The 20,666-nt window shown below is 42.0% G+C and overlaps 1 protein-coding gene across 1 annotated transcript in view; it reads right to left on the bottom strand.

Annotated features, from left to right (window-relative positions):
• Positions 1-20,666, bottom strand: part of BRWD1 (bromodomain and WD repeat domain containing 1) — a gene marked incomplete at its 3' end in the record, with an annotated part of 74,882 nt that overhangs the window by 7,749 nt on the left and 46,467 nt on the right. The window contains exons 26-41 of the mRNA XM_080919615.1: positions 20,018-20,142; positions 19,222-19,304; positions 17,746-17,857; positions 16,987-17,048; positions 15,338-15,493; positions 15,030-15,150; positions 13,025-13,150; positions 11,559-11,628; positions 11,294-11,335; positions 9,536-9,679; positions 8,323-8,475; positions 6,353-6,513; positions 4,577-4,803; positions 2,983-3,150; positions 1,916-2,758; positions 496-1,419 (exon numbers count right to left, since the gene is read on the bottom strand). Coding sequence (XP_080775741.1) covers positions 496-1,419; positions 1,916-2,758; positions 2,983-3,150; positions 4,577-4,803; positions 6,353-6,513; positions 8,323-8,475; positions 9,536-9,679; positions 11,294-11,335; positions 11,559-11,628; positions 13,025-13,150; positions 15,030-15,150; positions 15,338-15,493; positions 16,987-17,048; positions 17,746-17,857; positions 19,222-19,304; positions 20,018-20,142 — 3,517 coding nt within the window. The remainder of the gene's footprint in view (positions 1-495; positions 1,420-1,915; positions 2,759-2,982; positions 3,151-4,576; positions 4,804-6,352; positions 6,514-8,322; positions 8,476-9,535; positions 9,680-11,293; positions 11,336-11,558; positions 11,629-13,024; positions 13,151-15,029; positions 15,151-15,337; positions 15,494-16,986; positions 17,049-17,745; positions 17,858-19,221; positions 19,305-20,017; positions 20,143-20,666) is intronic.

Here is a 20,666-nt window from a genome sequence, read left to right as displayed (position 1 = left end):
CTAGTGTTTAACTGTCTCCCGGCTCTGTGTGTAGTCAATACTGTCAAAGTAGATCTGCCCCCAAAATGAAGCACATTTTGGCACCTGTGCTGAATGCTGCTTCAAAAACCAGCAAGTGCAAATAAAAGTAACAGTCATGATTTAGTCACATTCACAACTTTTCATAGAAAAATATAAATATATTCCCTGAATTGTAAGCCAGCTTTCACAGTACATTACATTCCAGTCAGTCTACTGAGCACACTGGCTCTCAAGGTCGTAAGGTGCAGTCAGGGAGCTCTAATGAGCTCTCTATGCTTCTATCGTCTTCCCCATCATGGTATCTCACCGTTCTCCTACCCTGATTTCTTGTTTTTATTTTTGAGCGCCGAACAACTCTCTTAGCTTTTGCATAGTCCAAGTCCTCCCAGTCATTGTCGTCCACATCTAACCTAGGACATTTACTCTGTCTTTGATGTCTTGCAGGCTTAGGTGGGTTGGATGTGGAGGGTTTACCTTTGCTAAGCACTCTTGCTTTCCCTTTCCTTTTCTTCTTCCTTTGGGCTTTTGTATTTTCGGTACAGTCTACATCAGATTCAGTTACTGATCCCAAGTCTGACGACTTGGGACTGGTGTCCGGTCCACATGCTGAACTCCCCATTTGTCCAGGCATGTCCTCACCATCTACCTCAGGATGCCCTCTCCTCCTCTTCACCCCAATCTCTGCTGAGGCCTGAAGACTGGGAGTAACTGGTGCTGTCCTACTGAGCGGGGCTTTACCGTACGTCCTGAGTCTTCTGCCGTTCCACCTTCTTAACCCATAGTTCAGTTCTTCTTCAAAGTTATTCTCTACAGTAACTTTCTGGGCCAAAACTGACTCAGAAGACAAGTTAATCTCACTATCCAGGGTGTGGCTTTTGGGATCTTCGTGAGAAGGCCCAGCAGAGGAGCTGTGGGTTTGAGGAGCTGGCCTTATGCAGACACCATCTGTCTGCCTCTTCTGTATGTTTTTTGTTTGCTCAAAACCGGAAGCCCCTTCAGAACCCAAGTCTGCACTTGCAGCCTGACTGGCATTTTCCGCACTGCCTGGGTGCTCATCCTCAGAGAGCTTACTCCTGCAGGCAGGCTGTTCCTCTGGCATTTCACAAGGTGCGTGTTTCTCCTCACTGCTCAGCACCGTCTTTGTGGTACGAGCATATCGAAAGGATTTTTTCCTTCTCCTTTTGCTTCTAGTGCACACACTTTCTGAGCTGACACCTTCTCCATCACCTGTGAGCTTCATTTTATCCGTTACCATATCAGCGCTTCCAGTAATCCTCAAGGGACTGCTTTTGTCTTTGGATGACTTCTGGGTTACCTGTAGATCACTTTCTGAGTCACTGGAACAGAACCTTTTCCGGGAAACTCTCTTTCTTTGTTCATTCTCTTGTGATATAGAATCTAAAAATTAAGAGTATTCTTTTAATATTTGATATAAGACTTTCTAAAGTAATAATTGAATGTTTAACATTTAAGACAATTTAAATGCAGACTTCTTTTCAATACAGTGAGGTTATATTAGCTGGCAGGAAATAAGCTGGTCCTTACCAGTAATTTTCCCCACTAGTGACTCTCCCAATCCTTACCAAAGATAATGTGAACAATAGGCTCAAGAAAATTGTTCCATCACTACCATGGTGTGCTCAAGTGCCGTCTCTGATACAATGGCTATTACCAGTGTCCAAAGTAGAATCTTTAATGGAACAGTTAGGCCAGGACTGACTGACTAGTGACTAACAGCGATTAGGCACCAAGCTTGAGAATAGAAAAGGCAAACGAACAGCTAGTGTTCAACCAGAAAGAACCTGGTCAAATTAAGTCTACAGGAGGGGACAGTTGTATTCAGTGGAAGAGGAGGAAGGGGTAAATTAGTGACCGGGGGAAGGCCTGAAATTACCGTTCACATTGCTGTGTGAGTTCTCTCTTACTGCACTGCCGTTGGAATCTACATCCGTCTCAGATCCATGTGAGAAACACTGGGGGACAAGAAGGGCTTCCCTCAAGGCTTCAGAAGCTGTGCTTCCTTCTACTTTGGGACCTCTCCTCTCTCCACATTTTTCCTCACAGTCTTCTGAATCGCTCAGGATCTTGGCTTTCTTAAGCAAATGTGTATTCTTGCATAATGCACTGCTTCCTGGTTCAGAGTCGGCTTCCTCAGAGATGCTATCTGCCCCAAGCTTCTGCTCAGATGTTGAAGGGTCAGCAGTGCTGCTGGGCCCATGATCCAATCCATGGTATCTGGAGTCTTCCTCAGAAGACTCTATTGGACGGGATTTGGTTTTGCATGCTGCTGCAGTGTGGGATGTGCAGCCATTAGCATGCCAGGTCTTCCGGGCTGCTCGCAAGTCACTGTCTGACTCCGAGTCACTAATGCTGTTCTGGACAGCATGAGGACTGGACATCAACAGTGCCTGGCTCTGGTCTCTCAGTTCTTCAGTCTCTGACTTAAGGCTCTGATCATCAGAGTTGTGGAGCAGCTTTTTCCTGGCCACAGCCGATGCATTGCGATGTGGCAACTTCCGCCCGGAGCAGGGGCTCTCCGAGCTCAACTCTTCTGCGTCACTCATCAGCTTTATCTTGCTGGCAGCAACAGCAGCACACTTCCGGAGAACTTTCCGGCTGCTTCTAGCCTTATTTTTCACATTTTCATCTGTTGCCACTGAATTGTTATCAGAATCACTTAAGTAGACTCTCTTCCGAGTGGCTTTCCTGCCACATCCATTTTCTAAAGAAACAGAACCTGGAAATAAAGTAACACAATTAAAGTTTTTCTTAGTCCAGTCAATGCTGTGCTACACTTGCAGGCCTCGCCGGCCGCTTACTATCGGTCCTGCCTCAGCTTCCTAAGGCGACACCAGACCTACAAAGTCTTTAAATGCTTCTGTAAGGATCACCCACACTGAACTTAAGAGACACTATCACATCCAGATGGATTCAGTTAGCAGACCACTCGCTCTCACTGACCAGCTTTTCTCTGGGCAGCTCTTGTTCTGGTCACCCTGAGGCTGCTGCTTCTCAACACACCGCTGCGCAAAGGGCACTCTCGAGCTCCAGAACTCGCTTTGCTTTCCTCTGAACTATCTGAAGCTGAAGAAGATGAAGAGGTAGCTAAGAAATCTTCCATTTCACTTCCTAAAAAAAAAAAAAGAAAAAAGAAAGGAAAAAGACATGTGGACTCATGACTGCACCCATATAAGCAAACGTTGTCTTATAACCCAAAGATCTAATGATTAATTTATACTTGGTGTTCAAGCGATGGCTCCATAAGAGAGCACTTGTTCTTGTAGAAGACCCACAATCAGTCCCCACTACGCTTATGGCAGCTGCCCACACTGCCTGTAACTCCACTTCCAGGGGATCTGATGACTTTTTCTGGCCTCTGTGGACACCAGGCATCTATGTAGTACACATGAATACAGAGAAAATAAAAACACAAAACTTTATTTTCTGTAAAACAGATTTATTTACCATGTATATAATGTTCTGTCTACATGTATGCCTGCAGGCCAGAAGAAGGCACCAGATTTTATTATAGATGGGAAATGAACTCAGGACCCCTGGAAGAACAGCCAATGCTCTTGACCTCTGAGCCATCTCTCCAGACCCACAAAATTTTTTTTAAATTAAAACTAGATTTTTAAAATGCTTTAAATATTTGCAAATAATGCCATGAAGAAAAGTTGACAAAAAAAAAAAAAAAAAACCCTTTAGATTAAAAAAGAACACAATCAGTATTCCAAATTAAGTCATGCTTGTATATTCAAAAAAAAATGACCACCACATTCTGAGCTAGATTCAGAAAACACTCATTCACAAGTAAAACCCCATTTCAAACTTAATTAGCCCCTCTAATTATTGTGCTTTCTGTGACATCAGGAGAGGTTTCCATGCCAAAACGTACAATCACTTTGGGTCCTTCAACCTCAGAAGGCAGTTTCAGGTCTACAACAGTTTCCTGACAGAACAGCTGTGGCACATAAATCCAGGGGTTGGGGGGTGGGTGGCAAACAATGAGGGAAAGAAACATGTTCATCAGGGAGCAACTGTCATCATCGCCTATGGGTGAAATGAGCATCAGACAGTGCACAGAGCTGGTTTCCATCTACCTTACACACGCTGGAAAGGGGACCTTCAGTTGAGACACTGTGCAAAGCTACACAGGACTGCATCCATTCATAGTTATCAAAGCAGCAACAGCCCAAAGAGGTGACAATATGCTGCTGGGTATTAGCTCTCAAATGACTATCCATACTTTTACGGTTTTTAGTCACATAAATATTCTTTGGAGCTGGGCGGTGGTGCACATGCCTTTAATCCCAGCACTTGGGACTCAGGTGAGTTCAAGGCTAGCCTGATCTGCAGAGCAAGTTTAGAATATCCAAAACCTCCTCAAAAAAGCAAACAAAAAATAAAATAATATACTTTGTGAAACACAAATCTTAGCAAAAACATGTAAATCTTCCAAATATGTTAATTCTGTCAAGACCTCAGTGCCAAGACTATCTCTAACCCGACAGTCCACAAACATGCTCAAAGATGAGTACATCTGGCTCCTCACCAAACAGCCCAGAGCCACTTCTGAGTGTTTCAGGTCTGTGTCTTCTCACTCTTTCTAGCGATCCTGCAGAATCTGAAGAGTCCCCAGAGGTAAAGCCTGAAGAGACGCCAGCACCTGTCTTGCGGGCTGCAGACAACGGTACCTTACTTGAGGTAGACTGAGAAGGAGGACACATCAACTGTGGAATTACTTTTGTCTGAGATTTGAACTGCTTTTGTTTGGCATTTCTGGCAAGAGGTATAAAAACAAGAGAAACAATTACTCAGAAAACAGAAAGTAAAGAGCTAGAAAATACCAGGATGTAAGTACGTCACTGTTTCTTAATGAGAGAAGACAACATCACTAAACCAAGTACTAAAATATGGACTACTAACAGTACTCTGGCATGGACTGCTGTTGCAAGCATTTCCTTACTCTAAGCTTGACAGTTATAGTCCATTTTGAAGAAAAGAACAAATGAACCAATTAAACAGAGAATCTGGTCCCAAGAGAAGGAAAGAAAAAAAGACGGGGGAAAAAAGTTTCAAGAAACAGGACATTAAAACCTTTCTAAATTTGACAAGTTACACTTAATACCACAGAAACGGATAAACTCCCAAGCAATATAAACTCACTAACTCCCAACCTACTCCTCTGGTGGGGAGAAGAGAAGGATTGGTAAGGGGGCGTGGAGGGGAGACTGATCTTGGAGGCAGCAAAAGGAAAACACATACATGTAAGAGGAGCAGTTCAGCAAGATCAGTGGCTAGCACAGTAGGCACAAGAGTTCACTGCGCATCAGCATGACTCTTCCGGGCTGCAGGAGGATGCACTGGTCAAGAGCACTCACTGCTCTCCCAGGGGACCCCCACGCTCAGCTCTCAGCACCCCATGGCAGATCACAACGCTCTGTAACCCAAGGCCCAGGGCATCTGACACCATCCTAGCTTCCAAAGGCACCAGACACACATGTAATAGACACACATACAAACATGCAGGCAAAACGAACATATATATATATAAAGTAAAAACGAATAAAATCTGGTAAACATTTTTAAAATTGCCTTCAGCCAAATGGAGTGGTGCATGCCTTTAATTCCAGCACTTTGGAGGCAGAGGCAGGAGGATCTGGGAGTTCAAGGCCAACCTGATCTATAGAGTGAGTTTCAGGACAGACAAGGATACATAGATAAAACCCATCTTAAAAAGCAAACAAAAAGTTCCCCAGTAATAAAGGTAAACCTTAAACTACCACCAAGGACACAAAGACAGATAAGTCTATTGTTGGTGTATCTGCCTGGTTTACAGGCATTTTAAAAGAATTCCTTCAGGGCTGGAGAGATGGCTCAGTGGTTAAGAGCACTGACTGCTCTTCCGGAGGTCCTGAGTTCAAATCCCAGCAACCACATGGTGGCTCACAACCATCTGTAATGGGATCTGATGCCCTCTTCTGGTGTGTCTGAAGACAGCTACAGTGTACTCATATATAATAATAAATAAAAACATCTTTAAAAAAAAAAAAAAGAATTCTTCAGACTGGAGCAAGGAGAAACCCATAAAACCCATGACAGGACACTCAGACACTTTCATAACTGGACATTGAAATATATAGAGGAAATATTTAAAACACATCATTACAGGGTTTCTGTAAGAAAAATAATTACAGGTTTCTTGTTTTTAAGTTAATGATATGTATATAAAACTATAGAGTGTAGAGCAGTACTCCAAAAATATGAGTTTTAAGCACAAATAAAAACACCTTAAGTTAAAAAACTGAGTGCAAGGCCACACCCTCACCTCGTGCTCCGGTGAACAGCGCCATTACACTTCTGTCGTTGTTTGAATCTTTGGCTTCGACGGAGTTTCTCCTTAAATTTTTGACCAATTTTAAAATCAAAAGAGATTTTCTTCATTTTTTCTTCAAACAAAGCAGACAACCTCAAGGTCATACTATAAATCTGTAAGGACACAAAAAGAGAACCAGAGTTACAAAGTGAGTCTGCAGGTTTTCACCGATCATCAGGTCACCTGTAGCATGGCCCCCTGACTGGAGGAACAGCTTCTTTGCTTCCATCAATGGCATTGGCAGGATATGGAAACACACATGCACACGCACACCTTTCAGAACTAGTAGTTTGTCCCCACTTTAACACTGGTCCCAACCAGTTCCAAAGTACACATTTCTCCTTAAGCCAATTTGGAAGTTAGTTTTAACACTGCTGTTTAGAAAGCAAAATAGTCTGGATCAAGGGAACAAAAGCATTTTTACATTAATCTGCTTACAATTTGGCATGCCACCTCAATCTAAAATAACAAAAGTATGCCTTCCATTGTATCTAAGAAAATGTCAACTTCATGTATTTCATGTAGCCCAGTCACTAAGTAGGCAAAGCCCACCTCCAACTCAACTCCTCACCCCCCCTGTAAGCCGGTGTCCCTGCACAGCTCATGCACACCAGGCCAGCGCCCTACCACTCAACACCACCAACTCTTATCAGGTCACTGCAATGGCACCAAGCTATGTGACTTACCAAAGAGCCCAGTTCACATCCACAATGGCTCCAGAAATAAGTGCACAGGCTGAGCAATGTCTCCGCCAATGACATACATCCTTTGGAAACCTGAGGACCTCTAGTTCAAAACCCATAATCCACATTGAAAAGTCATGGGAGGAGGACACAACAAGGGCTGACATGGTAGAACAAGCTTGTCATATGAGGGAGACAGGCACAAATCCCTGAGGCCAGCTGGCAAGAAAGCCTAGACAACCTGTAGTAGTTGGTTTCTCCCCTTCCACTATGCGGCTTCTGAGAATCAAACTCAGGTTGGCAGACTTGACAGATAACCAGCACACGCACACAACAGCAGAGCACTGGGCATATGTGCGTATTAGGAAGAACTTCCATCCCAGAAACTTAACGTAAAGGACTGAGATCTCACAGCCTCCTACACGTCTGCCCTGCAGACTCATGAGTGCTCACTTTCTGTCCCATCTCTGAAAAGCACAACAGCCACCTCTAGCACTTCATAAACTTGTCACTCATAAACGTTATGTGAGCAACCTTACGTCTGAAATATGACGGTCTTGAACATCATCCCTTTCTGTCTCCTTACTAGTTGTCACCGGAAAATTAGTAACGTATTTGAACTGAAAATAACAAGATGCTAAAAGTGACAATTTAAGAAGGGCATATATGAACACACATTATTACATAATGAACACTAAAAAAAAAAATTTCTCTTGAAACTTGAAATGAGATTGGATGCTGGCTTTCAGTATTACTCTCCAACATTATACAGAAGCACCTGGGTCTCATTCCTCCAGTCATATTAGTGGGCATTTCCAGAAATAGGCTACACTTAAAATTCTGAGCAGCATGTCTAATCTCACGCTGCTCTCCCACAATCCTTTGGGACATGACCGTCTATGTCCACAGTATTCGTATGTACATCACACAGCTCACAGCAATGCAGACTGTACTCAGGCAGCCTACTGTGTCACCGTAATTGCTCTACTGACTGTATTTATATAAGGAATCTCTTACCATGTCTAATCTATAAATTTAACTTCACTAGCTATCTGGTCACGCTTGTCATGTACACACAAGTGCATTTAAGAAAAAAGCTGCTTGTGTGCACTGGAAGCAGCTTTGCTCAGCCCAGATGTGTTTACCCAGTCATTGTTCCTGTTATATCTGCTATTAGCTAGAAAAATGTGCAGGTCACGCATACTTTGTTAAAATAAGGCACAGAAAAATTCCACCTACCTTTGATCTTTTGTTAGGTGTATATGCCTTTGCATTGCTAAATATCAACCGGATGTCTTTGCAAAACTCCACAGGGCTATCATAATTCCCGGCTTCTAGAGTTTCCCTTACTGTTCCAAAATCCATTGGAGTGTCTATAATATCTCTGTAATCCTGTTTTTTAAATGACAATTCACAAATGAACTTCATGTTCTCAAAAAGTAAACATATAAAGGGCTAGAGAGATGGCCCAGCAGTTAAATATAAGTCCCAGCACCCATACAGTGGCACACAAGCATCTATGACTTCCAACCACAAGGGACTCAACTCTTCTGGCTTTCGTGTGCAGTAGAGACAGAGTGCACAGACACATGAGCAAAAAAAAAAAAACACACATAAAATACCCATACACGCAAATGTTTTTAAAGTAAACATAAGATCTCTAAGATATTCAAAATGACAAAAAAAGGAAGCAGAGGAAAAGAATCAAGCGATTTAACAATATTTAAAAGACCTGTAAAGGCAGAAGATAGTAGTAGGACAGGAAGCATGAAGCATCAAGGTCTTACACTTCATCTAATCTATGTTAGGGCATGCCTACAATGCCCAAAGAGGGTTTCAGACCATTTTGGAGTGACACGTTTCTTAGTAACTGCCTGACATGGTACAGAAAACCAAACCCAGTCCTGTGCAAGCACTCTTAACTGCTGAGCCCCCTCTGCAGCCCTACACATAACATCAAATGTCAGTTCTTAATGGTCCTGAAACAAGAACATGAAATTTCCTGCTGTAGCAGATGGTGTTTCAGTTCTTGGACATGGGCATCACCCAACTGTCCTGTCTGTTATCTAAGTTAGTCTTTTGTACTGTTCCAAATGAGTGAGTATGCCTGCATGTCCGTGCCTGTGGAGGGCTCAAGAGGGCCTGGAGTAATAGATGTGTGGGAGTCAGAAACCTCTCTGTAAGAGCAGCCAATACACGTGTCACCTACGAGCCACTTCTCCAGCTCCAGTAAATTAGTTTTGTTAACACTTGTTCATGTATATCTCCCACTGCACACAGTTCTTAAGTGAGTTACTATGTCTGCACTAGAGCTAGCCTAGTGAGGTAAGAGAAAACACATTAACATAAGTAAAGGCTAGTCCTCTTACTCTTTTTAAGGTTTGACCTAACACTGCAATCCCACTGCTTTTCCCACATAAAAATCACCAATATTCAGTGCAAGGACACTTACTGGGTACTCCACCAAGTCCACCGGCTGTCTGAAGGGCTCCGAGTCCTCGCACTGGAAGATGAGGATGAGCAGAGCCTTGCACTGCCTCCTCCAGTCGCTCTCAATATGGCCGCTAGCTCTACTCCTGCTTTTCCAGTTGTGGACCTGAAAATGTATCTGTAGGTTATTTCAGCCTAAGTAGGAAACAGGGAGAGGACATACACTCTATGGTGTATGGTGTTGACTTTAAAAAAGAGAGAGAGAATTGGGCTCCTCTGTTTTCTGTATTATACACAAGTTGTAGCAGTTTTCACCCTGTTATCTAGCTGGAAAAAAAATTATTTCTAGAAATCTAGTCATGTCTTATGATGTCCCCCATACACTTTCTAAGAAGCTGTAGCAGCAGCATGTGCTACCTAACAAGCTATCTGCATATCTTGTTCACACACACTGGAAATGGGGTAGAAAACTCCCTAGGACTACAGCTTCCTCACATGGAAAAGATCCACTGTAGATAGCAGTTAAGAGAAGGCCCTGAGACAGTGCCTCAGATACTGGGATTAGCTATACAGACCAGTGTAACCGCAAAGAAGACAGAGTATGTCAGAGACTGCAAAAGCTAGGATCTGGTTTTATCAAAGTAAACAGAAAGTGCACTGAGAGAGGGCTTTACAATGTGGAAAAGGCAAGAGAGAGCACTCTCTCCTCTCCCTTCCCCCCTGGGAGTCCCTATCATGGAATCAGCATAACTTTAGGAAGAGTTATATCACAGCTGACTAGTGGAGTCACCTGTGTCACCGACAACAATGGACACAGCAAAGGAACACAGGAAAATTAGTGGCACTTCTGTTGGAAATGACAATCAATGTTTAAGAGATTGTTTGTTTGGCTGCTTGATTTCTTTTTTGTTGTTGTTTTTTTTTTTGTTGTTGTTTTTTTTTTTTTTTTTTTGTTTTTTTTTTGAGTCTTACTATGTAGCCCTGGCTGGCCTTGAAGTAGGTATATTTAATCAGGTTGGGCTCTCAAGAGAGTCACCTGCCTCTACCTCCTGAGTGCTGAGTTAATTAAAAGGTGTACACCACTAGGCACAGATACTTGACCTTTTTTTAACTCTAAATTTAAGGAGCATCTAGGTAAACTTTTGAATGATGTGTGTTATTGTACTTTACCTATTCTGCTATGAATAGCCTTCTCATTAATTTAGTGCATTCGTTCTGAAGGTTCTGGTGACAAGCCACATTCGTTAAGAGTTCGCGATCTTAGGTTTAGTTCCATGTTCTATCCCTTTTCCCATAAAGTCCCCTTTTCAACAAATCTATATTTTAAATAAATAATTCAGTTTCCAAATCCTACTTAATATCCCCTGAAAAGATCTCACCACTTTTCTTTACTGTTGCAAGAGAACCCTCTCTGAGCCTGGACAGCATCCTCTCACCAGCCTGCAGCCATGAGGCCCCCTGTAGTGACAGCCACTGCTCTACCTCACCGCTGGGTTCCATCTGGGTTCCATCCTGCTGCACACATCAGGCCAATGCTCTACCCTACTTGCTTTAATTTTTTTTGGGGGGGAGGTGGTATTATACTTCATCTAACCATAAGAGCTCCATTACTGCCAACTAAGCATTCCTGAAGTAACCAGAACTTAATGATTTCTATTTCTTTTATAAACCAAACTAAAATACCCACAATCATCATGTAACTTTTCAAGGCCAGAAATTGTACTCCAGATGAATATTTGGTTTTGAACAGAGAACACAGAAGCCAAGTTCACCAACTTACCCTCCTCCTTCCAGAAGACGTTTTAGGAAGATCACTATCGTCCTAGGATAAATCAGAGATCCTTACTATGGAAGTCTCACCAGAGATCATCATCAAAGCAAATATGTGTCAAAAACATGGCTTAACCATGAGAACTTTATCAATTCCTATCTTCATAGCAAACTGGATCTACCACAAAATCTGGTGTTAGATGCCCTGCAGTCTCTAGTCTCACTGAAAATCAGTGTTTGAGATCAACATGCCACTATGAGGCTAAACGTCATACCAAATCATCAGCACTGTCCTCACTGTCGGATGTGTTACTCAGCTCCGAGATATTTGTACAGTCTTGATTCCTAAAAGTTAAAATTTTCACAATTAATCACATGAAGAATAGTTATTCCTGTCACACATTCCTTCACACACACCCAACTTCACCAAAAAAAAAAAAAAAAAAAAAAAAAAAAAGATTTTAACCAGTCCTCTGTGAAAATAAGAATACATTAGTATTCTAGTTTAGAATAATGACAATGTTGGAATATGCTCAACGTCAAGTTGCTAATACAGAAACAGTCACACTCCAAGTAGCCTCTCTAGGCTGACCTAGGTGTTACCACTGTAAGACTGACATTGCAAATACCAGGAAAAAGAGAAGAGTTAAGATGGAAGGGAAACCAGCGCAAACCCTCACTATGTCAGCAAGTGTGCAAAGGACAGGAACCGAGGACACGGCACAGGAGTGACAGAAGAGGCAGAGTGCTCTACGCTGATGCAGGCCTGCTGGAGAGATGGCTCCTCAGTTAAGAGGAACCGGGTTCAACTCCCAGCACCCAAACAGTGGGGCTCACAGCCCTCTCTAGCTCCCAATCCAAGGGATCCAATAATCTCCCTCCGCAGGCCTCATTAGGCACCAAGAATACATGATGCATAACATACATGCAAATAAAACACTATATACATAAAATTAGTTTAAATGTTTTGCTTTAAATTTTTAAAACTAGAAAAGTTGGGGATGAAGAGATGGATCAGCTGACCAGCTCAGCTACCACCCAGGTTATGATCCAGGGCCTGGAGTAAGCCACCCCAAAATGTACATCTTCTGTGAACTGCTAGAGCACGTGGCGGGGACACAGGGCAATCATAGGAGAACTGAGGAGATCTGGTGAGCAGCCAGTACTGGTGGTGTGGCAGAAGCCAGAGGCCTGAACCAGACCAATGGCTCACTTACAGGGCAAGAAGAGGGACATGCTGTGGGACACACTACAGCTCCCACGGCAAGATGTTCTCTATGCTGTTTTTTATGTTCTTTTGAGTCAGAGGCTGCAAGAGTGGAGGGGGCCACAGGGGACAAAGGGAGGAGTGGACTGGAGTGCATGATGTGAAACTCAAAGAACCAATTAGACGTTGGGGAAAGAGACATGGCTCCGTGGCTAAGAAGCACTGGTTTGAGTCCCCCAGGAACCTCATGGTGGGTAGCAATTATCTATAACTCTAGTCTCGAAAATTCAATGCTCTCTTCTAGTCTCCATAGTCATCTGGCAAGCAAGTGCACATACATACAAGCAGGTAAAATACCCATACATGTAATAAAGAATTTAAAATGCAACTGAATTGGTCACACTCCTTTAATGAAATTATAATCACAAGTATACAAAGAAATGCTGCTTCAAGTAAAACCAGGCAGTGCCAACGGGGCTGCAGGGCTACTAAAGCAGTGTCAGTCACGCCTGTACCGTGCATGAGGTCACTTACTTAATAAACTTCAGAAGCTGGTTGGTTATTTTTTTAGCTGATCTTGCAATTACACTCTCAGGTTCATTAAACGTTCTTGCATTATGCTCTATATATCGGACTTCCCAAATTAACGCAGATAACCGCCTTAAACAAAAAAAGAAACATATTACCTAAAATATTATCAAAATCTAGCAATGTGAGCCTATTCAGTGAGTGTCAACATACCTTTTTAAAGACATTATTAGTTCAAGGCAGTAATAAATAATCTAATGTTATCATTAGAATGTTACATTGGAGAATGAATTGCAAAATTTAAGTAAACTTCCTATAAATCATACATACACATGTGCGTGCTCTCTCTCCCTCCCCCCCACACCTATCAGCAGCACCTTGTGAAGCTGTTAGAACTTAACAGATGGGGCTGGGCAATTGCTTCTTGCTATGCAACCATGAAGTCTTGACTGGCTCCTACCAACACCCATGTAAAATAAGGCAAGCACAGTTGCAGATGCCCTCAGCTCCACACTGGAGGGACACACAGATGCCGAGAGCTCACTATGCAGTCAGGTGACCCAGCATCAAGGGTGTAGAGGCGAGTGCCCGAGAGAAACATACGAACAGTCCCCCCCACGCTAAACCACAGATGACAACCTACCCACTCTATGCAATGAGAACAAGTATGCCATGACAACTTTGAGTCAGCTTCATTACAAATAGGTTTCTGATTCAAACACACATGAAAATATATAAATACACACACACACACACACACACACACACACACACACACAATAATTATGGAGTAGTAATGATGTACAAAAGTAATTTCATCAAGTAATGAAATTATAAAAACTGAAATATCTTCAATCACTAGAAAAATCATTACAAGGTGATTTTTAAAATTACCAATGATATAAAAGCCAACAACAAAAAGCTGATGCATCTGAGAAATAATCTGTACTCAAAAGAGCAGGTATAATTATTAACTCATGAAATCTACTTTTAAATGTAGCAGCTAAGATTTTAAATCATAGAAAGGGGGCAAGATTCTAACCATCCCCAACTTTGGCTACAACTTAAGCATTAAGGATTTTGTACCATTACTTCTTTCATTTAAAAAAAAAAAAAAAAAAAAAAAAAAAAACTGCCCCAGAAACAACTCCCAGACTGTGTGAAGTTCAAGAAAAAAAGAAAACAAAACAAACAAACAAACAAAAAAATCATGCTCAATCCTTACACACCAAGAAAACGTTGACTAATTCCGGGTTACATCCTGTTATACATGTACTTTTTGCTCATTGTAACTACTAAGACCTTAATGCAGAGTATCAAACCTTTAAAAAAAAAAGAAAAAAAAAAAAGCCAAGCACTGACACAATTGTATTTGTATACATTTATGCAAAAATGTTTAAAATTTTCTTTTATCTTTGTTTTTTAAAATAAAGTTAAAAAAAAAACATTTATGCCACAAAGTAGTATACACCTAAATCTCTACGTACAGTATCATAAAAATGGATTAATAGTAAGTTGTAATTAAACTAGAGAGTTCAGTGTTAAGAGCACACGTTGCTCATGCAGGAATTCAGTTGCAGACTCCACATGGAAGATAACCACACGACCTCTAAACCCCTTCCAGGAGGTGACACTCCCTCTTAGAACCTGCATACACACAGACATACAAATAAAAAAGAAGCTAATGTTCTAATAAATCATACATGTAAAAAAAAAGAACTTCACACACAAAATAACACAGCTAATTTTCTAGTGTACACACACACACACACACACACACACACACACACACACACACACACACACACACACACACACAGAACAAAGCTTGATGTGTCACCTTATGCCCGACTACCCACCCCTACATGTAACAAGCACCACCAAACAGGAAATTATATTCGCCAGCATCCAAAGCTCACACACTAATTATCCGAAACCTGCACATCTGTTTGTGTTAGTGACTGTGGCCTCGGACCTCTTTGTAGTATTCTTGAAAAGATTCCCCACAAACCTGTAAAACCGATTAACAAGCCTCATCCGAATTGTACAGAGGTCAGTTGGGTAAGCCACTACTGTGCAGTACTTTGGATATGTACACAGATCCACTGGGCCTGCAAAAGCTGCTGCTATATCTATAAAAGAAGAAAAAAACTCTTAAGGTTCTAAATAGTAAGCTCTTTACCTATAGGTGATATTTAGCTACAAAAACTATTCAAAAGAGATAGTTCCATTTAATATAACAAACCAAGAGGAAATAAGTAAAGAACATAACTTAATTCTTGTATAGAAAATTCATGGTTTCAGCCTGAGAAAACTCACCAAGGTTTAAGAGCTGGTCTATGCCACTGATGATTCGCTCACACTCCTCATCTCTTGGCCTCTGGCCCCATTCACCATCTTGTGGTTTGTAGAGCAGTTTCTCTAGCTCATCTGAAGTGACAGAGATACTTGCTCCCAATTCTTCTGGAGGATCAACTATGAATTCCATTTTAAAGACAATGAAAAAGAAAAGGGTTAGTGGGTTGAGTCAACTTCTAAAATGCAATGAATACTATACACTCAGTCCATTGGGAAAGCTTGCAACTTGGCTGTCTCTCCTGTCAGAAGCAGACTCAAGCTGGGTAGTGATGAATCACAACCTTATTTCCAACACTCTGGAGGCAGAGGCAGGTGGACCCTCTGTGAGTTCCACAGCAGCCTGGTCTACACAGAAAAGAGAAAAAGAAAAAGCAGACCCCAAATCTTCAACTTTCTAAGTTCTTCACTGATGCTACAAACTTGCATGAATTGAGATGTAAGCAGAGAGTATCACCTGATGAAGTATGAAAAGGATAACCACCACCAAGGCAACCTTAACCAAAGGGTTTGGAAAACAAATCTCTGCAGATAATTTAACGTTCAAACAGTAATTCCCAAAAGCTCAAGACACGGTCTGGAGATGCATCTCAGCTGGTATAGAGCTTGCCTAGTTCTTGGTGAATTTCACCCCTAACCCTCATAATACCAGAATATAGTCTGTGTGATGGTGCAGAACTATAATGCTAGTAATCAGGGGTGGGGGGATGGGGGTGTGGGGGGGTGGGGGGATGGGGATGGGGGTGGGGGTGGGGGTGGAACAAGAGGGTCAGAAGCCAGAGGCCGTCTACACCTACACTGCAGCTACTATGGCAGTCTGGGCAACATAAGGCTGTTTACTAAGCACCATGAAAACACAAACACATACAGCCCCTCAAGACATAAATAGCTAAAATACACTCTTTCAAGACAAAAATGGTTAAAATAATTCCACCAGCATAAAGGGCTAATTCCTTGAAATAGTAGGAATGGAAACAAGACCTCTTAGGAAGAAATTAAAAAATAATTCAAATTATTTATTTCCATTAAATACAAGTTCTAAAACACAAGACAAGTAGTGTGTATCATCTAGCCAGACGTGGTAGTGCATACCTTTAACCCCAGGACAGCCAGGGCTACCTTCTATATAGGCAATGATCATTTTGGAGCACTAATTAATGGGAGTGGATCACTGTCTCATGAAAACTACTCCAACATATTCTAATCTAAGGGCTGAATGCAATAATACTTGTGACAACTTCCAGAAATATGGCCATCTTCAATCAACAGAAAGATGAAGAGAAGAGTGCCCACTAGCACACAGCAGCAAGACTTAGCACTTGTGTAATCTTCAGTCATGGTCAGCATTGTCTAAGAGTCAGAGTCCTTTAGTAACACTCATTTAGGAGCCACAGACAGGACAAGACAGGATAGGTGAGCAAGGAGGAGACACATGTGCTCTGGGTAAAGTGGTCATGTGACAGCTGATGCCAAGACCAAAAGGAACCAAAACAAAGAGACATCAGACTGTTTTCTTCTAGCCAAGTTCTGAGACTGACTGATAGCTATAGGAGGAGATTTATGGACAGTCACAAACATGCCCTAGTATGTGCACAGTTATGACAAGCGCATACCATTGTCAGGAATCGGTTCCATGTCCCATGGGCTAAGCTTTTCAATCTCAGTGTTGTCCCACCTGTTTAACAAAAATTAAGGAAGCACTAGTTAGCCTTTCCCAAAAACAAACTACACAAAAACACAACAAAAACAAAGTGCTGCCAGCGTGGCAGTACGCAGCGTGAATGGCAGCACTGCGGAACAGAGCGCCAGGACAGCCAGGCCAACATAATGAAACCCTATCTCCAAAATACAAAAGCCAAACCCAAACCCACAAAGTGCAAGGGATAAAGAGAAGACCCAATAGTTAGGGACACTGGCTGCTCTTTCAGTGGACAAAGACTTAATTCCCAGCTCCCACATGGTACCTCACAACACTGCGATTCCAGCTGGCCTCCAAGGGTACCAAGCAAAATGTTGCATACATACAGTGCATGCAAAGAAAATACCCACACACTAAAAATAAATTATTACAACTTTTGTAAGGCTTATGAAAACATCAGAACCTCTACAAGACACCATAGAAGCAAAATGTCAGGTTTTGATCTACAGCCAGCCAGCAGAACGGTAAAGGTTTTCTGTATTTTGCTAATGACTCAGTATCAATGCTGAGCTGTGACTGACTCAGAAACCTTAGACATGCTGGAGGTCAGACTGAATCAGTGGCTTAGAATGACACTGGTCTAAAGCATGTTCATTATGTGGTGACCTGAGACAGTAAACATGTTAGTTACATGGTGATCTGAGATGGTAATCAGCATTTTCTGTATACAAACCTAACAATGTAACACTGGAAATGACTGTCAGGATACTGTGGTTGATAAGGCTCTTGACTCAACACAGTTCCAAACCACCAAGCATCATCAATTATAGATCGAAATCTGTCACCTGTGAGAGAAATGATCAAGTCTGAAGCACACACTTGCAACCATTATATCCAGCTTTTACCTATGAAATACCATAATACACAAAAAGCACAGAGATCAAGCGCATAGAGAGAGAGAGACTGACATCACCTCACTACTGTGTATGGAGGATTACGGCCCCTTATACTTGTTCTCTGGACAAACACAACATAGAGTGTGCTCTAATTCCTTCAAAAACACAGGAGCAAATGGGGTCTGAGGCCAGTGAGACAGGTTAATGGATGAAGGCAGCGCTTGGCTCCATCCTGAAGCCCTGAGCTCAATCTCCAGGGATTCAGGCATGGCCTTCCCAAAGTCCTCTGACCTCACTGGAGCCCACTTAAAAAAGCACAAAATAAATTTTAAAAGAAAAAGTTAAAAATCAAGTCTGAAAGTATTCTCAACCATTAAAAATGTGTTATTTTTTTAAAAGAACTACATAGCCACTAATCAATCCTACTGTTTACAGTAATTCAATAGTAAGAAAGCCAATCCTTCTAACAGGCTTTTGCAGAGGCTCCGCTACAAATCAAACGAGGGGTCTATCTCTGTGTCCTACCATGACAACTCTCCTCCCCCCACCACATACACAAAACAGTTAATAACCTGCAGGAGTGGCTCAAGACTTAACAATTTAAATGTATCCTACAACTACAGTGAATCCTGACTGGACTTCAGTCAATAAAATTCCACCTACTTGATCTATGCCTTGTACACATAAACTAGCATCGTGTTTTATAAGCAGCAAAGAAAGTCACCACATCCAGCTATCTGACCACTCTTGTGAGTTCCAGGCTAATACAGTCCTTCATGTGGAGACCCCAAACCATAAGATTATTTGTTACTGCATAATTTTGCTACTGTTATGAGCTGTAATGTAACTATCGGATATGCAACCCCAGTGAACCATTCATCGCCCTCCACCAGAGGGGTCACAACCCAGAAGTTGAGAAGAAGTTTTAAAGGCTACTGAATTACAAAATAAACAAGTCCTCCATTAAAGCTAATTATGTACAGGTAAATGCTGTGGCACATGCCTTTATCACAGTACTTGGGAGGTGGAAGAAAAGGGAGGTGCTTCTCAGAGTTGCAGGTGAGCCACAGCTACCCTGTCTAAGATTATAACAGGACAGTCATTTCCAAACATGTACAGCATAAGCAGAAGCAATGTCATTAGCTAAAGTCTACATGGAATAAGCACCATTAGCACAGGTACTACGGAGATATGTTTAAAGGTCATTTGTGCTTCTAGAAATTGTTTATATAAACCATAAATCAAAGTACTCTATGCCAGTAACAGCTCAATGGCTTTTAAGACTTTATACAACCCAGGAAGGACAGACTTACTAGGCTGCCAGTTTCTCTGTCTTGCTTCATCATAAAATTGGCGCAACACAAGAAAATCAATAACATCTGGCATATCATGGTATCTAAAAAAAAAATTAAAAATTACCACAGTGGAAAGCAGAAATATTCAGAAGTCATCTCAACCCTCCCAGTACATGTTGCACAGAAAGAGTGGGGTTCAGGATAGTCTTGGGTACCCTTCACTAAATGCCATCCACCTTGTTCTGCCACTGGTCTGGCAAGCCAGTGAGTACCACCCATCTCTTGCCGCCCAGCTGAGCCATCTTCCCAGGTATATCTAACCAAAGCTGATAAAGGAAGGGTACTAGAGATGACTCCTTTAGCCAAAGTGCTTTGAGGGCAATATAAGGACCTGAGTTCAGATTGCCAAGGTCCACACAGAAGCTAAATGTAAATGCTAGGAAGGCAGAGACAGCCAGAGAGTGGGCCAACCTAACCAAATAGTGAACTTCATGTCTTCATTTTCAGTCTCCAAAACAGCACGCTTGCAATGCATACTCAAGTGGTACCAGCACATCTAATACTCAGTCATATGTGAGACTAGGAGCCACCATGTGACGAATTTCCTGCACAGGCTCTCGTCCTCTACCCGTGTGAGCGCTGTGAAACCACCCAAGCAGCAGACTCCCTGCCGAACTGCTGCCTGAACGGTCTTAGCAGTGATCTACATGCATAGGGCATCTAAAAGGGAAGAGCCTATGGCCAGCAAAATGTAAAACTCTTCATCTAACTAATTCGATAGAAATTATACCTACCATTGTGTAGACATACATACCGAATAGAGAAAGATTTATCTGTCAGTCTGCCAGTTGCTGGATCTATAAATGCTAGTTTGAGGCAACAGAGTGTAGGTGGTCCAACCTCATACCTTAGTCCAACTATTTTGACCAATTCTTGATCCTGTAATAGACATTTACTTAGAAATGTTTTTTAAAGGCAATCTGTCAATATGTACTACTACTAGATGAAACCAATTCCAACCTTGGATTCCAGACGCTACATGTAATTTGCCATTGGCTGCTACCATTCCTCCTAATCTCCAGGGTAGTATCTTATACAGGAACATGCTCACTAAGCAGTCAGTGTGCTAACTAGAAAATGTCAGAGGTGTGAGGGGAGGAAACTCAGTGGTGCAAGACCAGTATGAAATAAGCAGTTATCACTCTAATGTTTTCTTGTCTTTGAATTTCTACTCTGTGTGTGTGTGTGTATATACACGCATGTGCCAAAGCATCCATGTCAAGGCCAAAGCAGTGCGTGTAGGAGTGGCACCACATAAAAAATGGGAAATGAACTCAGATCCTCAAGCGTGGCAACAGGTTCTCTCACCTGCCCTTTCTTTTTATTCCTTCTTTGAATAAACATCTTCATGTAATTTTGTGTTATACAATAGGATTTTGCTTATAGCTTGTTTGGTTTTGGTT

This window comes from Micromys minutus (genome assembly GCF_963924665.1).
Source record: "Micromys minutus genome assembly, chromosome: 7".
Lineage (NCBI taxonomy): Eukaryota > Metazoa > Chordata > Mammalia > Rodentia > Muridae > Micromys > Micromys minutus.
This window is presented reverse-complemented; position numbering and strand designations above follow the sequence as displayed.